Raw genomic sequence first — 21,807 nt, 5'->3', positions numbered from 1 at the left:
CTGTTTTGACGTCCTTTAGTACCACCCCCAACCCCATCTTTAACCACTGTAGGCTGCGCCCAGAATTTCTCTTCATTATTCCAGCTGTTGAAGAACCAATGCGTATAATCACTCTGGCAAGGATTCGAACCAGACCGGACAGCAAAGAGTTAACGCGAAAGAGGAAATCCCATCTGGTTGGACACACTGAGAAATGCGATTATACTGCTTCAGTTGAACACGGGCGATCGGACGGATTGCGCGCTATGCGACCCTCCTCATAGAGAAAGCGTTTTCTACAAGGTGATCGTTACAAGCGACGCCTCTGTATCTAAGCGAAACAGAGTAGCCATTGTTATTGCTGGGACTGAACTGATGTTTTCAGCAGGATGTGGGTTGTCCTGACAGAACCCACACTGGGCCGAGGACACTCGTTCACAACGGACTGCAGTTCTGCGTCCGGCAGCAGGTGAATTCCCAGGTGCGCCTTCACGTGTGACATCGTCTGACCGCGGGCCGTTTTAACGCGAAGCGCGTGACTGTGATCTTAACAAGTGTACTGATTCGCTTTTCTACTTGACTTCAAAGAAGAGACAGCTCAATGCGTCACTGAACCATGAAGCACCATCATCAGTTGTTTAGGTGTTTTTGGCGAGCTCTCGTCACTGTTCTTCTGTTTGAAGGCACCCCGCTCATGATGTTCAGGGGGACCCTAACTCTGACCCTAAACAGGGATGACAGCAGCTTCACACGGATAACTCACTCCTTTCACAATGGTATGATATGCTCTGCTTTGAATATTGCATTGAGTAATTGCTGCATAAAGGCAGTTATATAATTATACGTTTGCTTCTAAAGTTTAACATATGATGCTCTGTTTATTTTTTATTTTTTTTTGTAAACCAGTCAAACAAGAAGAGATAACCATGTTTTTTGGTGTATTGACTACCATATGTATAGCCACAGTTTTACTACAAATGCCATGGTTAAACTATGGCTAGTGTAGCAAACTATGGTTAACCTGTGGTTACCATGATTTAACTACAGTGGCCGTTTTTTTTTTAATTTTTTGTAGTAAAACCATGGTTAATTTTCATAAGGGTTGGTTGGGGAACCCAAAATATTTCTTCTGTAGACACTAAAAAACAAAAAACACAGAAACACAGTGGACAGCTCAGCTATTTTAGTCTAGATAAGTCACAGGCTCTGTTCTTAAATAGTCTTAACAGCAGACTATCTTTTATCCACCTAATCACAGGCTCAATGTTTGTAAACTGCTCCAACAGTATAATGTAGGACTGTTCATTCTTGATCATAATTGCTCTTCGATCCGGGCTGCTGTAAAAAAAAAAAAAAAAACCTTATTCTGTAAAAGCCATTACACTTCCGAAATGCTCACTCATTCCCTTCAGGATTTCCAGTTCTGACTTGTTTCCAAGTAAATTAAACAGTTTGTTGAGAATGCTAGAGCTACAATGTCATCTCCGCAAGTTTTGTCATTTTTGGCTCCTAGTTCCAGCTATTTGTTCGAGCCAGACTGACCAGATTGTATCTGTTGCTTCTGATCCAGTTTAGAGGCCCTGCAAACCAGTGCTTTACATGCATGCTCCAGCACAGCTGTCAGTCACAGACAGAACAACAGCTGCCCTCACAACACAGCTAGCCTTTATAGTGGTCATTACTCACAAGTGTGTTCCTGTTAGGTGGACGAGTGTGAGCAAAACTGTTCTAACACTCTGAGATGAACATGCATTATTAGAGAAAAACACACAACATCTCATCAACCCATCTTTAATTCTGTGAAACTGATAGGTTAATAATAAATAATGGAAGATCGAATCTTACAAACAGAAACATAACTTATCTGTGTTAGTTTCACCAAATTTGACATTCAGGGAAAATGTTGGAAACATTAGCCAAACAATAACCAACGTTTCTTTCTTTGTATAAAATTCTTAATGTTATGACATGGTATGCTATGAACTTTCACCTTGGCCCTACAATGTTATCTAGCACTTTATATATAAATTTACGACCAAAAAACTACTAAAAGTTTTTCTAAGCACAAGTTGTTTTGCATAAGTAGTGATGAATGGTTTGTTGTATGCAAAAATGTTGCAGATATTCTTGTTATAAAATATGTAAGATGCCAAAAGCATTTGAAATTAACCAGGGAAACTGGCACATTTTGTGTTTGAACGTTCATAAGACGATAGGAAGTTTAAAAACGGGTTTTCTTTATCTCCTACAGTCACAAGTCATAGAAGAGAACTGAAGGCTCTGGCAAAGACAAGGCCGTTTGCTTTTGTCAATGGTCTTAGGAGAAGCCTGAGTGAGGTTTTACAGGTGAGTTTTTGCACTGTCTAAGAACAGAAAAAATGAATCGCATTGATTGACATTTCATGCCTGTGTGGATCAAATTCCTACTGGAACTAGTAATAAAAGTGTGTGTGTGTGTGTGTGTGTGTGTGTGTGCGCGGAATGGGGGAATTTAGCAGGACATGACTACAGACTTGCTCTCAGCGGCACAGGAAGTGTCCATCCCCTTAATGCTGCCTCTAGTTCCTCATACTTTATGGCAGGAAGTTTCCAGCTGAATATTTCAACACACCTACATTCTCCCTCCAGGACAGGACAGATACAGACACCAAACCCACCTCTCTCTCTTGACCTTCAATTACTCATTCACTGTCTCATAATTTATTTTATTCTCTTCGTCACTTCTCCCAACAGTGTGATATATACAAAATGCTCCCTGGGTTATAAGCTGATTCATTTATTTTGTCATACACAGCCCCTCTGTGCCTGGTTGAATAACAAAAACTGAAGCAACGATGGTCTGTTTTTAGCCTGTTTTGCCATGGAAAGGAAAGGCGGGTGATGGCTTGGGTGTGTGTGTTTTTATGTACAGTATGTATGTGTGTGTGTGTGTGTGTGTGTGTGTGTGTACACCAATGAATACAGTCTGTTGGTTATAAATTGTTGGCCTCAAGCCATCCACCACCCACTTACTGGAACTCAAATTATATTAATATTGCAATTAGAGAGTGTTCATCTCATCTAAAACCAGAAAATGGCTTATACAGCTTAAAGGGATTGTTCACCCAAAAATGAAGATCATGTACTCGCCCTCATGTCATTCTAAATCGACTTTATTTTAAAACTTGTCTTTTTTGTCCATTCAGTGTACGTCAACTGTAAACAGAAGAAAGAAAGCAATACAGGTTTGAAACAACATGAGGGTTAGCTAATGATGACAGAGTTTTCATTTTAGGGTGAACTATGTGAGCAGCCTTATAATGTATAAATTGATTGACAGACACTGCCTCAACGTGTTTTGATTGGCCGAACAAATTGAGTTACAGAGCACAGATGTAGTTTTCATGTAAATAAAGTTATTTTCAGAGTGTCACTCCATAGGAAATCTCTTATGGCTCCCTAATAGAGTTTAACCTGTGTGGTCATATCCCAGTTTTATTTACTTCAACCACAATTAAATATAGTTGCTTCTAGGGCTAGCAGCCAGATTCAGTTAAAACATTACCATTCATGATGTTTAGTTCCATTTACGTGCATTTTCCACCTATGTGGATGGAGCACTCGGATGGTGTTCCCATGCACTTTGTAGCGTAAAACATACATTGCTACCAGTGAAAACTGTTTCCTGAGTGATTGTCTTTTATGAGCAAATCCAAAACATACTGGTGTGATGAATTTCTCTTATAAGCAATTTTTTTTTTTTTTTTATAGAAAATGAGCAGGGTTCAAATGGGCCAAGGCTAAGACACCGGCAAACCATAAGTTCTGATGCAGTTCTCATTCTTCACCCGTTCTCCCTTTCTCTTATGCTCCGTTTCTTCATCACACTCAGCTAGCCTCAGTAAAAGTACCCCACCCAGCATTCATCAGCTGCTGAGGTCATTGCATGTGCTCAGGGAAATTACCTCAGACTGAAAAAGAGAGGCTTATAAAGAGGGGGAGAAATGGAGAAAGGGCGGAGCAGAAGGCAATAACAGAATAGAGGGAGAAAGAGGAGAACAGATTGGCTGAGGCAGAGAAAAGAAAAGGGGAAAGATGGGGGAAAGAGAGACGTAGTAATGAGTATTCAGGGATGGAGTGCTTAAAGGGATATTTTAGCTAAAACTAAAAATCTGTCATCATTTCCTTACTTTCATGTCATTCCAAACCTGCATGACTTTGTCTCTTTAAAAGAACACAAAAAGCTTATTTAATATAGTTAATTCCCTTTTGGTACCACAACTGTTTCAAAATCAAATCAAAAAAGGGGTTTGTAAATGGTAATTTCCAAGTCTTTTGAAGTCATTAAGATATCCGGATGATTTTGAAGAATGCTCAGAAAAAAGAGGGCTAGAGAAAATAAAAAGAAATGCTGTGTAATAATGTGTAGCAGTCAAAGAAATCAGAGAGAAAAATTAGTCGGGTATGAAGGAATGGACTCTGAGACACTGAGGATGGAAGTGGCAGGCGTTTTGTAAAGGTTTGGAGTTCTAGATGCACGAATAAAGATCTCCGCTCTGCCTCCACCTCATAACTTATTTCTCTCACGCGCTTGCTTCATAATATTAATCATAAAATAATGACCAAAAGTGAATGAAAACCCTCCCGTTTTATTTCTGGCACATGGGATGTCTATTTGAAAAGTACACACATTCAAACCCTCTTTTTCATCTTTGCCTCAGTCACTAGTTTGACTTGGCCCTGGTTGTTCAGAGACAAGCGATCCACCCATTCCCAGTGAACTGCAGTCTGTTCCCAGCAGTTCATAGTAAATGCGCTCACCAGAACCATCTGATAGCAATAAATGTATAGTCTACAAATATATGCCTGTGGTTTTGTAGGAAACCTGAACAATGCTGGAACAGTATTGTTGGTTGAATGTTTTTGTGAACAGCCCAGAGGTTCAGTCTTAAGAGAAAGTGCTTGTATGGGTGTGTTGTGCAGCTCAGTAAATGACTACAGATGTGGCTAGAGAGTGATGCTCTTGTGATGTCAGTCTCATGACCTTTTAGTGAACCTTTTCAGCAACTCCACAAGATCTTTCAGAGCATTTGAAGCTTTCGCAAGAGACTGGATGAGATCTGAGAGAGCTGTAGGAGGTCTGACATCCATCCAACCGTCTTGTATTTGCTTGTAGACAAGAAATCAAAATTGACCCTGTTTACTTTCCTAATTTAGATTCCTGGTGCTTTTGCGCATTCTGGATTCATGTTATGTAAAGAAAATTTTGTCATTGTCACTTTTCATCAAAAAATAATAACTTGCTCCACCTTTCAACAACCTTCCATGCAGGCAGGGAAAATAATGTTAGTAAACCTGCAACCCAACAGCTATTAATGCATTGTTTTCAGCTACTGTTGTAGGTGATGCAGCCTTTAAATACTTGCCAAAAGCAATTTAATGTTAGTTTACATCAATCTAAGAAGGCCACTGTAATAATAACATGTGAAGTTAGATTTAAAAAAAGAAACAAACTAGGAAATTATTAGGATTAGGACTGGCTATCGATATTAATGTCCTGATATCTTGAATTCAGTTTCATATTCACAACTTCTATATTAGCAAATTCCTGACTGCACAGGATTCTGATTCTTTTGAGTATTTCAGTCTGTTATGTTGTTATATTTTGCTTACATATGGAAGAAATTCTAATTTTTTCCTATAAATTATTAAAGGGATACTCCACCACAAAATGAAAATGTTGTTCCAAAGCTGTAAAAGCTTCGTTCCTCACAACAGAACACAATTTAAGATATTTTGGATGAAACAAAGATAACGACTTTATTCAATAATTCCTTTGTCAGCAGTCTCCTCTGTGTCTCTCCATATCACTGTGTCAGCCGCGCCACAAGGATGCACTGTTTTCTTTCAAATCAAAGCATAAATACATGTAGAAACAGCACATTCTTGTGACACAGAAAAGCATACGCTCTATATGGTGATATAGAGAGACAAACAGTATTCTAACGTTACGGTTGAACCACTGATGGCAGATGAACTAATTTGAGGAGCCTTTTCATACTTTTCTGGACCTTGACAGTGTATTTTACTTGGCAGTCTATGGGACAGTCACAAGTCTCCCAGTTTTTTTCCAAAATATCTTAAATTGTGTTCCGAAGACGAACAAAGCTTTTAGGGGTTTGGAACGACATGGAGGTAAGTGATTAATGACAACATTTTAATTTTGGGGTGGAGTATCCCTTTAAAGAATCCTTTGTAACTTGGCATAAACACTTTATTTTTCAAAGACTAAACAGAATTGAGTTCAATTGCTGATTATTTAAGAGATGAGTTTGTGAGTGATTCTAAATGATTCATTAAAAAGGCCAGCTGAAACAAGTTATTTGTTTGTGAATCTAGCTGTGATTGTGGTTGCTCTGTATGTTTTTGATTCACTAAAATGAACCTGTTTAAAAAAAGTCATTTGTTTGTAATTTGGACTTCCGGTCAACACTCTCCGTTGCACACAGCCACGTGGACAACATGCAAGTTTCCTGTCATTATTTGGGACAAACTTTTCAAATATGACTTCTTCTTTTGCTAGGGTTGCACTGCTGCTGAAGAGCATAGATTAAAAAATCAATAGGAATCTATTCACAAATATCATGACAAAATCAATATTTTCACTCAGGCTATTTGAGCTGCATCCAGATACTCTTGAGAGTGAACTTGACCTTCACTCACCACATGCTTGGAAGTCTCCTAAAAATCTCGACAAAATCTCTTGGCTCTTCTTTTACCATCACTTCTCATAATTTCTTTGATTCTTTTTTTTTGGTTGTTTATTCTTTTCTGCTCTGTAATGTTTCATCTTTTGCTCTAATGTGGCATCAGTTTAAGTGTCTGTTACTCTATGATCACGCTTTGTTCTTCATAACTACAAGTTCAGGATTGCCTTTAACAAAAGAGAGAATTTAGCCGGCTTGGACTTCCATAAAAAAAGACGTAACCTTACCTTTTAAAGTCAGTTTGGTGTGAGAGATGTCTAACATACAATGACCAGCAGGGAAAGAGAGATGCCGGTTAGAAGTCAGACAAACCTGCTTTTATTGGTTGAGAGAAGGAGGGGTCAATAAAGTAAGCTGTTTCCATTAGCACATTGGAGAAAAGCAGGAAACAGCAGCAGAGGTATAACAGGAAGCTGAGTGGGGTTTCACTTTTTCATCAGGCTGCTGAATGGGTGTGCGAGCCAAAGGGATGTGACAGAACAGCAGGAAAAGGTGCTTTGAATAGGAAGTGAGATGAGAGAAAGGCTCAAAAGAGTATGGAGGAGAGGAAGTCTGTTTATAGCCCAGTTTACCCTCTAAAATCAAGCTATTTTACCCTCTCAGAAAACTCATCTTTTCCTCGGCCATGTGCTGATGCAGTGATTCCAAATCAGAGGTGTGTGTACAAGTTCAGGGTACTTGGAAAGATTTCCTTTCTGCTTTGTTAAATGTATAAATCAGATTCAATTATAGATTAACTCATTCTTTCTGTTGACTTTTATAGCAGAATATATGTGCTACTATGTCTGTTTTCCACTCACTGTTATTTTTTAGTTCAGTAATGGTAATAAAATCACATTGCACAAGTAATGTGATGATATGAGTTAGCAAGCATTCATATTTATCACCAAAATATTAATTAAAACTTTTCATTTTTGTCAATAAAGGGACACTGAAGTCTTACTGGGTCAAAAGCGTTTTGTATATATTAAAAAGTGTAGGTTTAACACAAAATATGTTTCTGCATGAAGAAAACATGATCTCATATGTACTGATATGAATAATGCACTCAAATGAATAAAGAGTTATTTGTAGCATTTTGCTGACGTGGAGCAGGAGGGCTTATAAATAGGCCTTGTTACATCTCTGTATAACAAAAACATGAAATCTGTCTCTCTCTCTCTCTCTCCAGAATGGTCACCCTGACAGATTGCTGTGTGGTTTACAAGTGGGAAGCAGCTTGTATATCTTGGAACTGGAGAAAAACCAGTAAGTAATTTCCTGTGTGTATAATCAGTATCTAATGAAGTTATATAAATCATCATCATATCTGAACTTTTGTCTGCTTGCAGAGATCTTTTGCCAAAGCCGCCTAACGTGTTCTACTATCTGCCAAATGGAACTGGGGTATCCATGAAGGAGAACCCAGTGGTGAGTTTGTACACTAGTGCACATTTATTTAACAACTCTATTTTTGGAATGTTGCAGTAATTAATTCACCTTAATGTCGTTTCTGTGGCAGACGCATTGTTACTATCATGGTTCAGTGCAAGGTTACCCTCAGTCCCGTGTGGCTCTCAGCTCCTGCTCTGGGTTACGGTAATATTGCTTTACATTTTTCAGGTCTTACCACATCCTATGAGAGATTTAACCCAATTATGCTCAATGCTAAACTTTCCAAAACTCAGTTTATTAGTAAACAGTAAGACCGACTTAGATTTCAGAGGTCATGGAGTTGTTACTTAGTCAGAAAGAATGTGAATTACCTTAATAATCAACACAGATTACTGTTTTGTAATGTCATTAATATAGAATTATCACTCGAAATTATTTAGGAAGCAGATACATTACAGTTCACATGTTTGGGGTCGGTAAGAACCAAGTGATGGCAAAGCTGGATTTTCAGCAGCCATTACTCCAGTCTTTAGTCACATGATCCCTCAGGAATAATTCTAATATGCTGTTTTGATGCTAATGAAACATTTCCCATTATTGTCAGTGTTGAAAACAAATATGCTGTATTTTTGTTGAGTTTATGATACATTTTTAAAATAGGGTTATAAGAATAGTATTTAAAATAGAAATATTTTGTAACAGTTCAAGTCTTTACCATTAACTAATGAATATACATTTACCACATGTTTGAATCAGATGTGTGTGTTGACATGATGTTCGGTCTGTGTTAGTAATCTTGATTCATGACACTTCTCTTTCTCTCCGCAGGGGAGTGATAGTCATTAACGCCACACTGAGCTTTGAGCTGCTTCCTGAAGAAGAAAAGCATGTAAAAGAAGAGGAAAGGAGTGGAGACATGGGCGAAGGATGGATGCATGTGATCTACCCGACACATCCCCAAACATCTGAGTCTAGAGATTGTGGAGTGTCGCATACCTCTATTCCTCCCATTCAGATCATTCCACGCACACACAGGGTGAGCAGGCTGTGTGTGTTTACTGCATAATCTATTTATTTGTTTGATTGTTGTCATGATCCTTTTCTGCTGCTGTGTGACAGAGTAAGAGAGACATTCTCTCAGAGACCAAATATATTGAGCTGGTGCTGGTGGCGGATCATAAAGAGGTAAGAGAGTAGACGTCTCTCTCTCTCTCTCTCTCTCTCTCACACACAAACACACACACACACACACAGACACACACACACACAGAGAGAGCGCTGTGAGACAGTTGCTCCCTCTACTGGTGTATATACTGCAACACATCTACTCTTAATTGCTTAAGAGTCTAAATATATGAATATTTAAGGTTTGAGTTTTGAGTTTTGGTTTCTTCCTCACAGTATCTGAATTATCAGAAGAATAATAAAACCATAATCTACCGCATGTTGGATGTGGCAAACCAAGTGGACTGGGTAAGTTTTATTTTGTATACTGATCCAAATTGTATGATTTTTAAAAAGTTTTTTGAAAGAAGCCTACTAGACTCACAAGGCTACATTTATTTGATCAAAAGTAACGTGAAAACAGTGATGTTACTGAATTAAAAATATCAATGCTGAATTTTTTATATAATACTAGTCTTTATTGTCACTTGATTTGGCGCTCCTAGAAACATTACTTATTATCAATGTTGAAAAAAATAGTTGTGCTATTTAAAAATAGTTTTTAGGATTCAATATTTCTTTTAAATAAATATATTTTACAACGTTATAAATGTTTTTTATTGTCATTTTTAAAAATTGTAATAAGTCCTTGCTGAATGAAAATATTAATTCCTTTTAAAAAAAAATAATTTCAAAGCATACAGTACAAGTCACAGTCTAGGAATTTATTTTGATTGACATTTTATCCTTATTCATTTTAGTACGTCCACCTTTTTATTTCAGTTAGTTGCCAAATCTACATTTCTAATATTTCATCTGTTATCTATATTGTATAAAGTCAATAGTTTTAGTTAATAATAACAACACTGCTTGCCACTATACATATACTTGAGTACATATACTTGTCTAAATCAGTGGCTGTCTCTCTGTCTCAGTTCTACCGGCCGCTGAATGTGCGTGTGGCTCTGCTGGGTTTGGAGATCTGGAGTGACCAGGACAAAATTAAAGTAGATAAAAATCCCACTGAAACTCTGAACCGCTTCCTGGATTGGAGGACCAGGGAGCTTCTACCACGACTACGGCATGACAACGCACAGCTCATCATGTAGGTCCAGAAGCATTGAGGAAAAATAGGCAGCAGTTGATCAGATTTATTATGGTAAATCGTAATGTGCTTTTATATGTTAGGGGTGAATCATTTGATGGGACGACAGTCGGCATGGCATCGCAGTCCTCCATGTGCTCTAAGGATGGGTCAGGGGGAGTGAATGTGGTGAGAGAAATCTTTTGTTTAATTTGGGCCTTTATGCACTTAAAAAAGTCTTGTTTTAGTCCTAACCCACGTCTCCTGTACTGTAGGATCACCTGGTGAGTGTGTTAGGTGTGGCGTCAACGGTGGCACATGAGTTGGGTCATAACCTGGGAATGAGTCACGATACAGCCGACAGGCGCTGCCAGTGCCAGAACGAGCCTCGGCTCGGGGGCTGCATCATGGAGCCCTCCACTGGGTGAGCGTTTGTTACAGTCTGATGATTTAGTGCTGGTGATAAATCGTGCGGTATGCAGTAAATGCTCTCATGTGCAGGTTTATGCCCGGTCAGCTCTTCAGCAGCTGCAGTGAACGGGATCTCTCTCTCAGTCTATTGCATGGTGGTGGAATGTGTCTGTTTAACGTGCCTCAGCCGGAGAGGCTTCTGGGAGGGCCACGCTGTGGGAACCTGTACGTGGAGAAAGGAGAGGAGTGTGACTGCGGCCTACTGGATGTACGAAAACACCTTTTACATTTAATTACATTTATTTATTTACATTCATTAAGGTTAGGAAAATAAATTGAGAATCACATCCAGAAATGTATTCGCTGTGAATATCAGTCACATTTTTATAATCTTACACTTTAAATATATTTAAGCATGGTGGTTTAATATAGTTTATAATGGTAATATAATTTCCATTTGCTATATATTTTAATTCATGTTCTATTCTAAATACTGTTGACTTTAAAGGATTTGTTGTGGATTGAAGGAAACAACATAATATCTTATATCGTTTTATAGTTCAAACATAGTTTTTATATATAGTTTCTAAACATTTCGTTTAGTATTTTAAGTATTTTACATTTATTTCTTAATATAATCAAATTTACACTGATGCCACTTGTGTTTTTATTTCTCTCCTCAATGCATTTTGACCCACAGTGAGAAATTCCAATCGAAATTCAATTCAAAATCGAGACTCGTGAGATTAAAAACGAGTCCCTCCCCTAATCATCAAGATTTTACAAACATGTTAGCCTATAGGACTGTAAAACAAATACATATAGTAACGTGCTCATTAATCTGCTTCCTGTCTGTGTGTGTGTGTGTGTGTTCAGGAGTGTAATGACCCTTGCTGCAATGCCAGCACGTGTAAACTTGTTCCCGGGGCCCAGTGCTCTTCTGATGGCATCTGCTGTGAGAACTGCAAGGTTTGTAAAGGTGCATATGATAACACACACAAACATGCGCAGGTAACGCCACTCTCTCACCGCATCCCAACCACATCTTCCCAACAGCTGCGTGTGGCCGGGTCCGTTTGTCGGGAGCCGTTAGGAGACTGTGATTTACCGGAGTACTGCACTGGCACATCACCCTACTGTCCTCCTAATGTGTTTCTGCAGAACGGAGAGTCATGCAAGGATGGGTCCTCGTACTGCTACAGCGGCATATGTGCCAGTCTGGATGAGCAGTGCCAAATGCTCTGGGGACCGAGTGAGTGTCACATGCTTCACAATGATGAATCTGATGATTCTCATCTAGAATCTAGATCTAATCTCTTTTCTCTCCACTCCCTCCAAGACTCCACCCACGCTCCACCCATCTGCTTCTCCTCTGTGAACAAGCAGGGCAATAAATACGGAAACTGTGGCCAGATGCCCAACGGTTCCTACATCCCCTGTTTAAAATGGTGAGGACATGTAGCCTGAAATCTGATCATTTCCAAGCACTGATATGATCATGATTGTTTCCTAAAATGTTTATTATCCAACTGTCTGTTTTGTGATTTATTTGCATATACTGTGGAAGCACAGTTACCACAAAACTGTGCTGTGATGTTGTTTACTTCCATTTACATCTGACCTAATGGAAATATGATTGTAATCTTTGTTCTTAATGTGCTCTGTTTCGTTTAGGGATGTGCGCTGTGGTAGGATCCAGTGTCAGGGTGGAAATGAGCGTCCTCTGCTGGGCTCCAACGTTGAGATTCTGATCACAACGGTCAAACTGAACCAGAGTGACTTTACCTGCCGGGGCGCCTATTTTAATCTGGGTGACGATGTTTCGGACCCAGCCATGGTGTCCCAGGGGACGGCCTGTGGACCCAACAAGGTGAGTGTACGTTAGGTTTTTATGTGTATTTTTAGGAGTGTCTGCTGAATTCCATAATAAGAGATTTTCTTACCATAGGAAGAGAATTAGGAAGATTTTTGTAGTTGTTGTTTGTTTTTTCTTTGTTGTTTGTTGTTGTTTGTTTTTTCTTTGTTGTTGTTGTTTGTTTTTCCATCACAGAATCCTGAAAAAAGTTAAATAAAATGGTTTCCACAAATTATTATATGTGACTCTAGACCATAAAACCAGTCTTAAGTAGCACAGGTATATTACTAGCAATAGTCAAAAATACATTATATGGCTTAAAATTATAGATTTTTCTTCAAAGCCAAAAATCATTAGAACAACAAGTTGATTTGTAATTTGCATTGCTAATAACTTCATCTGGACAACTTTAATTTTTTTTGCACCCTCAGTTTCCAGTTTTTCAAATAGTTGTATCTCGGCCAAATATTGTCCTATCCTAAGAAACCATACATCAATGGAAAGATTATTTATTCAATTAAAATGGACCATTATGAATAGTTTTGTTGTCCGGGGTCACATATTATGTTATAGTACTATCTTGAGCACAAATAAGCATTTTAGAATGTATTTTAAAGGATCATGTGACACTGAAGACTGAACTAATGTAATTTCAGTTTTCCCATCAAAATAAAAAAATAAAAAAAATAAAAAAAACCTGTAACATGTATTGAAATAGAAACAGTTATTCTTAATAGTAATATTTTACAATAATAAATATTCTATAAATTTATTTATGCTCCTGGACATATTTTAAATTTGTATTAAATTTATTTCCTGTTTGATTTATTGTAACATATTGTTTTCTCAGGCATGTGTTGACCAAAAGTGCCGGGACGTGTCCATGTTTGGTGTTGAGGAATGCCGCAGGAAGTGCAATGGCCACGGGGTGAGGAGGGGGGAGGGACACTGCCTCTTCAGAGAATGATAAACATTTTTAAGTTTTTCAAATTCATGTTATTTTTCCCTTTTTTGTGTCTTTGTGTAGGTGTGTAACAGTAATAAGAACTGTCACTGTGATGAAGGCTGGGCTCCTCCTGACTGCAGATACTCTGGGACCGGTGGCAGTGTGGACAGCGGCCCTGCACGAGAGCCTAGAGGTACCACACACACACACACACACAATGATTCATAAGACACTTGGACTCAGTAAGAACACATAATCACAATGATTACATTGGCGTGGTGGTGTTTAGCCTGGTTTTTGTCTGTATACAGATTCAGATCCTGCGCGGGTGGCTCTGCTGGTCATTTTCCTGTTTGTGTTACCGGTCTCGCTGCTGTTTGTCGCACTCCGCTTCCCGCGCTGTCGACGAGGCCTTGTGTACCTCGGCCACACCCCCTTCAACAAGAGCCGACAGAGCCGGTAAGACTAAGAAAAACACTCAGAGGTTAATAGATGACGTACTTTATTAAAGCAGTTTATCTCAGTTTACTTAGCCTGTGTAAAGCAGCACTGACACATGATGGAGAGATACTACTAATTAATTCGGTCACACTTTATTTCCAATTCTCACTATTTACTAAACATTAAATATGACTTTTGCCTCAATTAACCCCTTATCTGCTGCTTGTTAATAGTTTATAAGGTAGTTGTTAAGTTTAGGGTATTGGGTAGGATTATGGATGTCATGCATTATATGTACTTTATAAGCACTAATAAACAGCCAATATGTTAATAATAGACATGCTAATAAGCAACTAGTTATTAGTGTGAATTGGATCCTATACTAAAGTGTTACCATTAATTCATTTAAAAATACATTTAAAAAATGACTTAAAGTATGATGAGCATGTTTTTAGCTTCTGAATTCAAATTATTTTGGGGAAAGATAAATCATAAATGTCCCGGTAAAACAACAGCCCAGACAACATAATAAAGAAAAAAGCTTTAAAAAGAATGAAATTAGTAAAAAAAAACCTTATTTAGTAGTTTGGCAAAATCTTTTAAAAATTAATGAATGAAGGATTTAACATTTTAATAAACTGCTTATCAATATTTAAAATTGTTTTCAAGGTGTAAGGACTATTTAAATTTAAACCTTTATTCAAAAGTAAAACAAAAAACAAAAAAACAAATGAAACCATGAATACAAAGGGTACATTTCTAAGAGTTTGGCAGAAACATACTCTATAAAAAAACAAAAAACAAAACAGCACTACCATAAAAACACAACAGCCAGACAGAAATTACAACCTTAGGTGTTAATGTCAGATAAAAGATAAAATCATTCATCACAGTCAAAGATCATATTGTAAATCATTAATTATATAATTTTACTGTGTTTTACCCACGGTGCAGTGGGGTCTCGGTGGCCTATATCGAATACTGTGCGAAAGAGGAAAACCAGAGGTATCTCTAAATGTGGAGCTTCAGTTTGTGGTGCAAAGCAAGCCATGTAGTAGCAGTCGCTGTTCTCCTATAGCTGAACATTTCTCTCTCACCAGCAGGGGCTTTGGATGACAATTAAAAAGAGTTTTTGTCATTGACAAGCTCCTCTCTGGTTATGTGTACTATAGTACTTCCAGCATAAGAGTCTTTTACATTTTTTGAAGACACCAGAGGTCTGGTTCGAAGAGAAAAAAATGTTTGTTTAGTTTGAAATGTTAAGTGTCTCCCTGCTAGCTGTTTTTCCCACACAGTTCTCCAGTTCCCTGTTAAAAACAGTATGTGAAGAAGATCTAGATAGTGAGTGAGATGCTTGTTGTTCTGTAACATTAAATTCTCCCCTCTGATATTATATTGGTATACATTTATGTAACATATTTAATTTCATTATGCTGAAAAAAGTAACATTATTTTGAGGTTGATATTGTGAAGATATTGTATTTTCCCCACAGGACTCCTGCCATGGAGCTTGTAAATGCTCGAAATGGAGATCAGGTGCAGCCGCTCAGGTACCAGTGGCCCCACCAGAGCGACATCCCTCTCACCCAGGCCATCAGCAAGGTACAGTAAATCTGATCTAGAGAAAAACAGTGCTGCTCAGTGATACAATTACTGGAGTATGATCTTCTGTAATGTGGTGTAGGGTTACTGAGTCTGTACAGAAATACAGAAATGAGCTCACAGTGAGGTCACCACGTCCAGAAAGGGGAAATGACAAAGCAATTTGGTGCTAGATTAGAGTTTGAGGTCTGTAAGATTTTCTCACTTCTTCTATGCTGTTGAAAGAAGTGTCTTATGCTCCCAAAGGTTGCTTTTATTTGGTCAAAAATACAGTGAATATGGCATGTACATTTTATTACAATTTAAAATAACGCTTTTGTATTTTAAAATGTATTGTATTTTTGTGATGGCAAAGCTGAATCTTCAGCAATCCAGTTACTCCCATCTTCTGTGTAATATGCTGATTTGGTGCTCATTAATCAGTTCTTATTATTATCAATGTTGAAAACATTCAACAAAACAATTTCAATAAAGCTGAAAATAACAAACGTCTTTACTGTGACTTTTGATCAGTTTTGATCCTCACTGAATAGATGTAATTTTTTTTTTCAACTTATTGACCCCAAACTTTAAATTCTGTTATTCATCTATGAATCAAAAATGTAAAATAAGCGTAAAATAAGTACACATTTTAAATAATACAAGTTAAATAATATTTTATATGAATCTATTGTTAGTCTCATTTCATCCGTTTCCCAAGGCTGTTTAATTGTTGCCAAAGGTAGAGATCGTGAGATAACAATCTGGTATCATATCAAAGTGAACATTCTGGTAATGATCCAACCCTAGAATGTATCATGTGCTTCTCTGTAGTAGATCATTAATTTTTTTATCAGTAAGTAGGACAGAGGCAAAACCCCAGTTATAGATGTCTGTTTTAAGGCTACTGAGGGCTGATACACAGCCATTGGGCTATAGAGGGTTATCACAGTCCTTCTCTTTCACCTGTATAACAGAATTGGTCTGGTTGACTTTTAAAGGGGTCATATGATGCTTTTTTAAAGATAAGTTTTTTTGTTTTGTTTGGCATGCTTTAATGTTCAAAAAACACATTATTTTTCAAATACTGTACATTTTGTAGGTCCTCTATGCCCCACCTCTCTCTAACACATAGTTTTCTACAAAGTCTCTCCTTTCTGACAAGCACAGTCTGTTCTGATTGGCCAACTGACCCAGTGCACTGTGATTGGCAAAACACCACAAGCACTGGTCGGAAATATAATGCCCCTTTCCATAATCGTGAGTTCCATCTTTCAAAATAAATATTAATACAGTAAATAATATCCTTAGTTTTACCATCAGTTCAAGCCTGAAAGGGGAACAGAGTCACGTGACAGACACAGTGATGAAGCTCGTATGTGTTTGCAGTACACAAGCCACGGACGGATAAAACAGCTGACTCCACTGTGAAGTGACCCTGTCTCTCTCTCTCTCACACACACACACACACACACACACACTTGACATGAAAAACACTGCATTTGAACATTCAATAGCAAATGCTTAAACTAATAAAACATTATTTCAGTAGCAGATTCAGAAGCACCATATTGTCGTATCAATGTCAGAATGACCTCCTCTCCAAGGTTCACGAAACGGTCATCCATAAAATGCATTGCTGTTCTTTTGTAAGTAATCTTAAAGATTCCTAAATGCATCTACTTTAGGAAGAGCAAATAAAGTGCTTTTGCTTTCGCCTAGAAGCACACAGCATCTCCCTGACACGGCTGCTTCTACAACTAACTGTGGTTACTGAAACCACACCTTCTTTCTTAGCGTGAACATTTGGGCGGCATTATGCAAATATTTCCACATAGTGACATAGAGATGTGGGGGTGTGTTTGAATTAGCCGTTTTGGAGCGTGGCAGAGTCTTAACTTTTATGAAGAATATCTCTTTGGATTTGAGACTTTAGTCTTTGCAACTTTACAAATCTTCTTCATACACCAAGAGCTTGTAACACTCCAAAGAGAAAGGAAAAATTTCAATCGCATCATATGGCCCCTTAAACATCGTTCCGTGGAAAAATGAAAGTGTTTTTGTTTTCTGTATGTTACACGTATGTAAAACTGTATGCATTGCTCCTCTGTTGAACCTTCCCTGCATGAATACTGCATATTTTACCACATAAACTTCTAAAATATCTGACAGTTACTGGAGTTCACTGAGTTTACGTCTGCTGCTGTAACAATACCATGGTTTATCAGCCAATTACTGTCATGCCTAAACCAGCTAACTTTCCTTATGGTAACGTGCATGTACAATAAAAGTTCACTCCCTTTCTGCTACCCCCTCCGCAACACTTTTGTCTTATTATTAGGTCCAAAACAGGCCTGCTGCTCCAACTAAACCTCTTCCACCTGATCCTGTCGTTAAACCCGCTCAGGTAAATCTCATTGCTGCTCACAAAGCTTGTGAGGAACAGAGATGTATAGAGGTGTTCTGGAGGTAGATGTAGAGTTGTATGATATGCACAAAGCAATGTGGTTTTTATTGCTCTCTCTGGTTCTTCAGTTGGCGGGGCATTGGCCCGCCCCTCCCACCAAACCCCTCCCTCCTGACCCCATCCCCTCAGAGAGCAAGATACAGTGCAAGGTAGAGGGAGCAGTTGCTGCTAGCTGCCGTGTATGACTGTGTCTGTTATTGTGTCTTGGCCCAGAGTGTCTACCTTTAGAAACTCACTCCATGTTTCTAGCTGTGGTCCTTGTCTCTGTGTGGTTGCATGTCGGTTGCTGTCCTTGTCATTTGGGTTTAACAGTAAGATGATGGTGGTTTGTGCATGTGGATGGGAGTGAATGGAGTGAGATCAGACTGGGGGAGAGCAAGAAGTCATATGTAATCTGGAATATTTTTAAATATCACCATAAAGAAAATGTTCTATTTACATCTAATTCATCACAATGTGCACTTCCAGTTGTAAGTTAAGTTCTGTTGACTTGAATGCTTATGTATTAATAGCTTTACCTTAATTACCTTATTCAATTTGTAAACCAGTATTCATTAACAGACAACACACGCAATCAATTATAGTAATACATTTTTATGAATTAATGTATAAAAGTCCCAAAATTAAATTAACCCACAACCCTAGTGGTTTGGAAAAAGAAAGTATGGAAATTAGATTAAATTATTGATTTAATTACAAATATTAATACAATTAAAACAAAATGAATTCAGTACAACATTAAATTAAGTTAAAATTAATAAAATAAATTGTAAAATAACATTTACATTTGAATTATAAATTGAATTAAAATAATTTAATATATTTTAAATTAAAAGATGTAAACAAACATGTAAAAATGGAAACATTTCAAAATTAAATTATTTCCAATTTATTTTAAAATGTTGTATAAAACCTAGTGCCCTTGTGTGAATAAGAGTTAATATATGCCAACACTACAAGCAGTTTTATTTTATTTTTTTGTTTTTAACTGAAGACAGCTTTATTGAAACGTTGAACATCAAAGAAATAAAAAAAGACTACTTTTGTGCTCATTTTACCACTAGATACACATTATCACATTAATTTAAATGTAAAATGTAAATGTAAACCTTCCACAATAAAATTTTAGCAGTTAAGGAGTTGGAAAACATCACTTTTAATAATAACTAATTTGTTATTAAAACTTTTCAGTGATGCATTTTGCAAAAATACTTTATATATATTAAGCATTATATGAGAGTAGGTGATTTCAAAACAACAGTGTTAACCTTACTTTAATGGTAGCTGTACCTTAACCTTAATTCAAGCTTAGTACAGTGTTATGAACTAGTCTTTTCCCCCATGTGCATATAAAATATGTTTTATCTCTCCCAGTCTCTCTGCAAGGTGAAAACAGTGATATTTGACCAGTCTTTTGCATGGATGAATCAGAGGAATCAATTGTGCAGTGCATGGCCTATGATTCAGTCTGGTCTCGGACAAATTCATTTTCTGATCAAGGGAAAATCATGTTGGAATAGATTGATCCCCAATGATTTGAGTAAAACAGCACAGTAAGATAGTCTCACCCAGCGCTTGCCTTTCTCTGTCACATGGCTGCATCTGCGACTGTACGTCCAGCCCACAGGATCACGACCGGCTGCTCCAAGCAAGCCTCTCCCTCCTGACCCTGTCCTCTCTACCCGCCAGGTATCACCACAGGCGTGGAAAGTCTAACTCTCTCTTAACAATACTAATCAGCTCTTGTTCTGATACACCTGAGAGTATCTGTTTCTCTCAGTGCTGTCCTTGTGCTTTTATTTTGAACAATGACGTATAGCAAATCGAACTTATAAGACAAAAAAAAAATGACTTCATCCTGTTTCAGAAGCCCATTCCCCCCAAACCCCCAGTTCCCAAGAAACCACTGCCTATGGATCCTTCATCCCATCCTCATCCACCCCCACTGCTGGGACACCCAGGACCTGCCACATCTTCATCATCTTACTCGCAAAACCCTACATCAGCCGCTGCTCCTGCCAGGTGAGAGGACAGATGCTTTTTTAAGTACCTAATATTATGTAACAGACAAGAGATTAAATATCGTCTATGGAAAAGTAATATCTTGATCATATCATATTTCTATGTACAGACCTGCCCCTCATCCGCCTTTACGGCGACAGCAGTACCCTGGGAAACCCCACGCTCCTCACCAAGTATAGTCAGGAAAGAAACGCTGGACCGGTTGCAAATTTATGGACTACACAATTTTTTTCTTGTTTAGTGGTAAAAAATAATTGTCATTAAAACAAGATACATTTGAGAAGAAAAACTGCATAACATATTAAAGCTTATTTTTAGAGAATATCTTCTGAATATATAGGGTATTACACTGTTTATATCCTATATATTTGTATATATAAAATTATTTAATAGGGTAAGAAATAGTGTGAGAAATGCAGTTTTCCTTCTCGTGTAATTGTATTTGAAGGACTTTTATGGCTTTTTTACTGGGAAACAAGACAAAAACCAGTGATCAAGAAAATATTTTTTTTGCCATTTGGACCCAATGTGGGACACTACGTGATCTAGACTTGCACAATTCTATTTGCACTGACCATGAGTGGGGATTTGATTCTGCAGGGTGAACATTAACACCTGTACAGATATTTGTTGCTCTGCAGCTGGATCAGAACTTCAGCTTACATCTCCTTTTGAGGCTCACTGGGCTATCTGAGAAATTACAGACTCCAATGAAGATGAAAGACTCTTGACAAAAAATACAAACTTTTCTAAGTTGACATGAAGTGGATGAAGTACATTCCTTTTCAGATGCTCAGTTCAGCGCATGGAAATAGGATATGAGGAGATGATGCCTTGAGGAAGGAGCCCTGATTTCTTTCTCTGAGATGCTGCATGCACGCTCAATTTGCCTGATATGATCTTTTCCTACAGAATCTCTTTGGTGCCTAAATACTTTGCCACACAAATTGTCATCAATGATTGTTCTAATACAGTCACACCAAAACTGAATTTCCAAACTCTTTGTTTCTAGAGCTGAAAATTCTCCTTAAATTCTGTCCGGTGTATTACATTCCACTGGTCTCAGTACAGACATTAGCATTGGACACAAACACACGCTCTCTGTAAATGTCTTATATCGGTATCAAGACCATTCATATTGTGATTGTAAATGCTGCTGCCTCTGATTAGAGGATCGCCTTTTCGATCGAAGCACTGAGGAAGGTATATTTAAGTGAATTTTGACATATTCAGTATTTTTTAATGCAATAAACATGGGATTTATTTTTACAGTTGATTCATGCATGCTGTTTTCATTGTCTTATTTTAAGATGAATCATCTCCATATTGTATTTATCTAGCTTTATCACACAGGTCACGACCGTACAAACATTTGCTAACAAGCAACATTAAGATGAAACATCACAGAGGTATGTGACATCACATCCTTTTATGGTGGTGAGTGGGCCATATAAAGTTAATGACTGTGATGATAATAGATTGATGCTCTTCAGTGTGTTTAAGTTCATTGTGTTAAAAATACATAATAAGAAAAAAACAGGTATTGGCAGAATAACAGAGTAAATAGAGTAAAATCTATCATTTCAGATGAACATGCTTAAATCACATATCAATATGTCATCTGCTACAAGTTCCATTACACATTGTGACAACCTTAAATGGTGAAAAATGTCTCGTTATGGACAGGCATCATAATGAGATCTGCTGCTGTGTAATGTCACCTTTGCCACTATTGAC

The 21,807-nt window shown here is 37.7% G+C and overlaps 1 protein-coding gene across 9 annotated transcripts; it reads left to right on the top strand.

Moving 5' to 3' along the window:
* Positions 1-111: 111 nt before the first annotated feature.
* On the top strand, positions 112-21,346 carry LOC127975063 (disintegrin and metalloproteinase domain-containing protein 15-like). 9 transcript variants are annotated; one of them, XM_052578838.1, is made up of 26 exons: positions 704-755; positions 2,231-2,325; positions 2,475-2,868; positions 7,897-7,973; positions 8,057-8,135; positions 8,227-8,303; positions 8,928-9,135; positions 9,219-9,284; positions 9,501-9,572; positions 10,199-10,368; positions 10,452-10,536; positions 10,623-10,771; positions 10,849-11,026; positions 11,635-11,727; positions 11,815-12,010; positions 12,098-12,206; positions 12,433-12,628; positions 13,464-13,541; positions 13,641-13,752; positions 13,871-14,018; positions 15,494-15,602; positions 17,923-17,988; positions 18,117-18,197; positions 19,669-19,737; positions 19,916-20,070; positions 20,180-21,346. In XM_052578838.1, exons 3-26 carry the CDS (start codon positions 2,860-2,862, stop codon positions 20,247-20,249), a joined length of 2,652 nt encoding a protein of 883 aa, XP_052434798.1. In that variant the 5' UTR covers positions 704-755; positions 2,231-2,325; positions 2,475-2,859; the 3' UTR covers positions 20,250-21,346. The 9 variants fall into 9 exon arrangements, with proteins under 9 accessions (XP_052434790.1, XP_052434792.1, XP_052434794.1 ...); XM_052578830.1 differs by lacking the exon at positions 2,475-2,868 and having other exon boundaries at positions 112-755; positions 19,919-20,070; XM_052578832.1 differs by lacking the exon at positions 2,475-2,868 and having other exon boundaries at positions 112-755.
* Positions 21,347-21,807: the final 461 nt, after the last annotated feature.

Source organism: Carassius gibelio, chromosome B16 (assembly GCF_023724105.1).
Source record: "Carassius gibelio isolate Cgi1373 ecotype wild population from Czech Republic chromosome B16, carGib1.2-hapl.c, whole genome shotgun sequence".
NCBI lineage: Eukaryota > Metazoa > Chordata > Actinopteri > Cypriniformes > Cyprinidae > Carassius > Carassius gibelio.
This window is presented reverse-complemented; position numbering and strand designations above follow the sequence as displayed.

Coding starts and splice junctions, on each gene's coding strand:
- LOC127975063 (XM_052578832.1), top strand. CDS start 596: ATGAAGCACCATCATCAGTTGTTTAGGTGTTTTTGGCGAGCTCTCGTC. Junction 9,285..9,500: donor TGGTGGCGGATCATAAAGAG/GTAAGAGAGTAG, acceptor TCTTCCTCACAG/TATCTGAATTATCAGAAGAA. Junction 17,989..18,116: donor CTGTCGTTAAACCCGCTCAG/GTAAATCTCATT, acceptor CTGGTTCTTCAG/TTGGCGGGGCATTGGCCCGC.